General features: G+C 37.1%; 1 protein-coding gene across 1 annotated transcript; it reads left to right on the top strand.

Moving 5' to 3' along the window:
* The first annotated feature begins 1781 nt into the window (after positions 1 to 1781).
* On the top strand, positions 1782 to 2246 carry LOC135951183 (uncharacterized). Its single transcript, XM_065500783.1, has one exon. It carries the CDS (start codon positions 1782 to 1784, stop codon positions 2244 to 2246), a length of 465 nt encoding a protein of 154 aa, XP_065356855.1.
* Positions 2247 to 4545: the final 2299 nt, after the last annotated feature.

The following is a 4545-nucleotide window of genomic DNA, read 5'->3' as shown; positions in this document are numbered from 1 at the left end:
ACAAGAAAACACGAAATAAGAAATTAATTTAATGGAATGATTAATTAGTTACCCAAATTTGACGTTACACAGTGGTATGAGAATAAAAAAATATGGAAATAAATCTGTAACTTCTAAACCCTTACGCCGATTTGAATGAAATTTCACATGCGCAAAGAGGTAGTGTAGTCGAATTTAAGTTTTGAATTTGGACCTCATGAGCCCACCAGAAGCGGGACCAGGGGTTCCCACCTCGGGTGGGAATCTCCTCGTCGAGCACTCCTCGTAGCTATTAATTATCTCTTATAGCTTAGGAGATATTCGAAAATTTAATTTTCAAAATTTTTACCCACCCTACTCCAGTTTTTTGGTGACCGCGGTTCCAAATATTCCCCGATTTACTTTTATAGAATTAACAATAGATCTACATATCAAATAAAGAAAGAAGTGTTTAAAAATCATGGCTGAGTCCAAAGTTATATTCATTTGAATTTAAAAAAATTAAAAAAGGCGATTTTTCGCAATTTTTTTTGGGAAAAAAGTACTTTTATTCTTTTTAAGTTATCTAAAAAATTTCTAAGAGGATGTATAATGAATTTGTACTTTTTGAAAAGCTAACTTTACGCCAAATATTTTAAATGTAAAAAACATTTATAATTTTTGATACCGACGGGATCAGGTCCATTCAAAAAATGCCTATTTTTTATGTAAAATTCAACATTAGGGCAAAAATTCTCAAATCGCATATTCGATATCAAAATATAGTAACCTATTTTAGATGGCACAATAAGTTCTTAATTATTTTGTAAAGGGTTCCGATAACCCCGCCCCTGGTATGGATATTGTAGCCAAAAAACGAAAAAATCCCATTTTTTGGATTTTTCAAGATTTTTTTGGGAATTGCGGGATACTTGATAACAAATTTCAAAATTTGTTTTCATTTTTGCATTTTAAATAGAAAAATCTACATAATTGTGAAATTTTATTAAAAAATATTCATAAATAAAAATTTTATTTCAATTTGAAAAATTTGTATCTATTCAAAATTCAGCAAAAAGCATTTTTTGTCATATTTTTCAAAAAAGTATTCCATGAATTTTTTAATTCTCAAAATATATATAATTTTTTGAAAAGTAGACAAAATCCTCTATCCATTGATATATAACATGTCTACCTTATGTTTTTTACGTGTCAAATAAATTAGGGAAAACTTAACAACTCGCTGAGAATTTATTTCAATTCAATTTTCTTTTTTTTAGGAATTTTAAAATGTCAAACATTTTAATGATTGATTTTTATGAACCCCTGCTGCGGGTAGTCACCTTGAGTCTTCGGGCACGGTGCAGGGGCTTAAGCATCCTAAGGATGTGATCTAAGAACTACCCTCCCCATACCTCGCAGCGTCTGTCCTCTATGTTAAGAGCGGCTGTGGGGTAAATGACCATCTTCGGTCGCCTAGCGATCACGACCTCAACTTGGTAGCGCCTGTTCCCTTAGTTAGGGCGGCTACCAATTTCCTCTGTCTGCATATTCTGATGTCGGTCCGGGACTGTGGTTTGGGTTACCTAGGCAACATAACCGTACCTTCTAGCGTCTGTTCCCTATGTTAAGGGCGGCTGGAAATTACAATCTGGTTCTGTCAGTCCGAATGTTTTTGGTAAAAACTCAAATCCAGGATGCGTCTGTCTCACATTGAGCGGCATCCTGGTCTGCGTCTGACTCCAGTGGAGCGGCAGTGTCTTTTTCTTACCTATGGTAGAGGTATAAACTGCTAGATAGATCGTAGTCAACCTGATGGGAAAATGACTACGGACAGATGGCTGCTTCTGGAGGAGAAGATCTTGCGGGCACTAGTGGACGAACTCGCATGCAGTGAGGATGATTCCTTCACAGCATTCGACGGCGCCAAATGGTTAAAGGGTGTCAAGATCATCGGGTGCGGTAACGAGAAGGCTCTAGGCTTTCTCAGTAACTGTATCCGAGGAGTTGGCGAACTCTGGCCCAACGCAAGAATCGAAATCGTCCCACTGGATCAAGTACCTTTTCGTACGACGGTGAGAGTGTGGGTCCCTCCTCCCCTTTTGGAGGACGAATCCACGCTAACACTTATAAAGCGTCAGAACAAGGAACTTGGTACAGAGGACTGGACGATTGAACGAGGACGCTCTAGGGACAAAGGAGAAGGCAAGGATCTCTGGATCAAAATTGGTTCAGAATCCCTCCGACTCACAGAGGGGCCAAACATACTAATTTTGCGGATTAATTGAAAATACAAATTTCAAGTATCGTGAAAACTGAAAGTGCCAGCTTAAAGAGAACAAAATTCTACGTCAGCAGGCAAAAAATTAATGTAAAATATTAAAAGATATTTTTATAGTCACGTGTTGAAATTACATATTGTGAGAAAAAAACCAAAAAAATTGATTAAAAAAAAATAAAAAATTACGCAAATAAATACTATTTGTGATAGGTAATTTAAAAAATTTAACAAATCTAATTATGCAACCATCAAGTTCAGGTATTTATTGATATGTTTTGGTTAAATTTAAATTTGAATTATTTGTGGAAGTGGCTTTGATATTAGTTTTTATATTGGAAGTGCAAAAAAAAAATGGATTTTGTCAGTTCAAATGGACATAAAGTTATTAGCTGGGCTCAGCTGGGCAGAGAATTTAATATAATTTAAAAGCCTGGACAGTTAGGCGTAGTTTCAGAAAAAATTAGGTTGCGCATCGCTGCGCCTCATAAGTTATATGTAAATTAGTAAAAGCTTCACCCTTTAAGTCTACCATCAAAAAGCACTTTTCGATTCTGATAAACGTTTTATTGCTGTCGTTGTCGTTGTTGTTGTTATTGTAATTGTTTTTTTTATAAGAGATGTGCAAGTGTTGTGATTAATAATACGAGAGTCACGTGTGAGTCAGGCCTGGACGTAGTTATATTCTTGTATTATAATGAGATAAACAATAATAAACTTTTACAAATTACTTTTCTTTATTTCAGTTTAGTTTTCCATCCGTTGATTTTCTAATCGTGAATGAATAACACGCGGAATTTTAACAATTTAACTCTCATGCACTCACGCTTGTATATGCTTGTTTAAAAGTTTTTTTTTGTGGTTAATACGAAGTCATCCGATAGCAGGCAATTTAGCGAGAATTTTAAAGTTTTATATCGGGAGCCAGTTATCACTCATTTCAAATATTGTGTTGTATTAATTTCAAAGTAGTGCATTTAAACTTTGCAAGTCTTTTAGTGGCAGGAGTTGGGAAAGATCTCTATTATTCAACCTCCCATTACTAGTAATATAATGATATCTTCTTAAAACAATATGGTAGTTTTTTTTTATCAATAACATGCATAAATTTAGTGTGTCTCACTGATGTAGTTCTATAGATATAGGAGAATTAATAATTCATTTGTATGGGGGGAACCCGATTCCACCCTCGTATAATCGTCCGATTTTGGCGTAACGTGTAGTTTGTTTTCAGAGTTACCCGCAGCAAATTTAGTGTGCATAACTATTGTAGTTCTATAGATATAGCACAGTTAATAATTATTTTATATGGTGGGTAATTGACTTCCCCCTCCTATATCTCTAAAATTTTGTTACAATATGCGGATTGGTGTAAGGGCTACCCACGTAAAATTTTGCGAGCGTTGCTATTATTGTTGTTGAGATATTAATAAATCCGTAAAAAAGATGCATTTGACCCCACTGTGCGACTCCTGCGTTCTTCGCAAGGCGTCATCAAGTACGGGCTAAACCAACTCCGGTTGATCTTGCCCGCGGTGAAGCGCAATGATGAACCCAAGCGGCCTGAGAGTGGTACAGATTAATCTGCACCACTCCGAAGCAGCATCGGACGATTTGCTGCGCTTCATGGAGAAGGAAGCTATCCACGTGGCCTTAATCCAAGAACCCTGGCTTGTAGCCAGTAAAGTTCGAGGCGTCCGGTCACGAAACTATGTGCTCCTTTCTCCGAACCCTGAAGGTAAAGTAAGGAGCTGTATTTTGGTCAGGAAAGACATTAAGGTTTTCCTTCTATCTAATTACAGTTCTGGTGATTTAACGGTAGTTGCACTAGAGCGACAAGGGTTACCAACCCTAATCATATCATCTGCGTACCTACCATACGACGAAGCTAATCCGCCCTCACGTGCCGTACGCACACTTGTAGACTGGTGTAACACAAGGGCCCATGATCTCATCATAAGATGTGATGCTAATGCCCATCATACTCTGTGGGGGAGCTCGGATATAAATGACAGGGGTGAGTGTTTACTTCAATACCTTCTATCTACCTAAGTGTTTGCAATAGGGGTAATATACCAACGTTCTTCAATAGGATCAGGGAGCAGGTCATTGATATTACTTTGGTAGGGAACACTGACTCAGTTAGAATTCTTGATTGGAGAGTTTCACTCGAGTGCTCATTCTCCGATTACCACAGGATAGTGTTTACGATACAGCTTACACTGGATAGGGAAAAACCCTTTAGAAATCCTAGGAAAACCGACTGGGTCAATTTCTGTAATCTTAGTGACACCATACCACATCCAGCA

This window comes from Calliphora vicina, chromosome 1, assembly GCF_958450345.1.
Source record: "Calliphora vicina chromosome 1, idCalVici1.1, whole genome shotgun sequence".
Taxonomy (NCBI): domain Eukaryota; kingdom Metazoa; phylum Arthropoda; class Insecta; order Diptera; family Calliphoridae; genus Calliphora; species Calliphora vicina.
The sequence above is the reverse complement of the archived record's forward strand: the minus strand, read 5'-3'. Positions and strand labels throughout refer to the sequence as shown.

Bases quoted from the DNA above. Each gene is read 5' to 3' on its own strand.
- LOC135951183 (XM_065500783.1), top strand. From the start codon at position 1,782: ATGACTACGGACAGATGGCTGCTTCTGGAGGAGAAGATCTTGCGGGCA.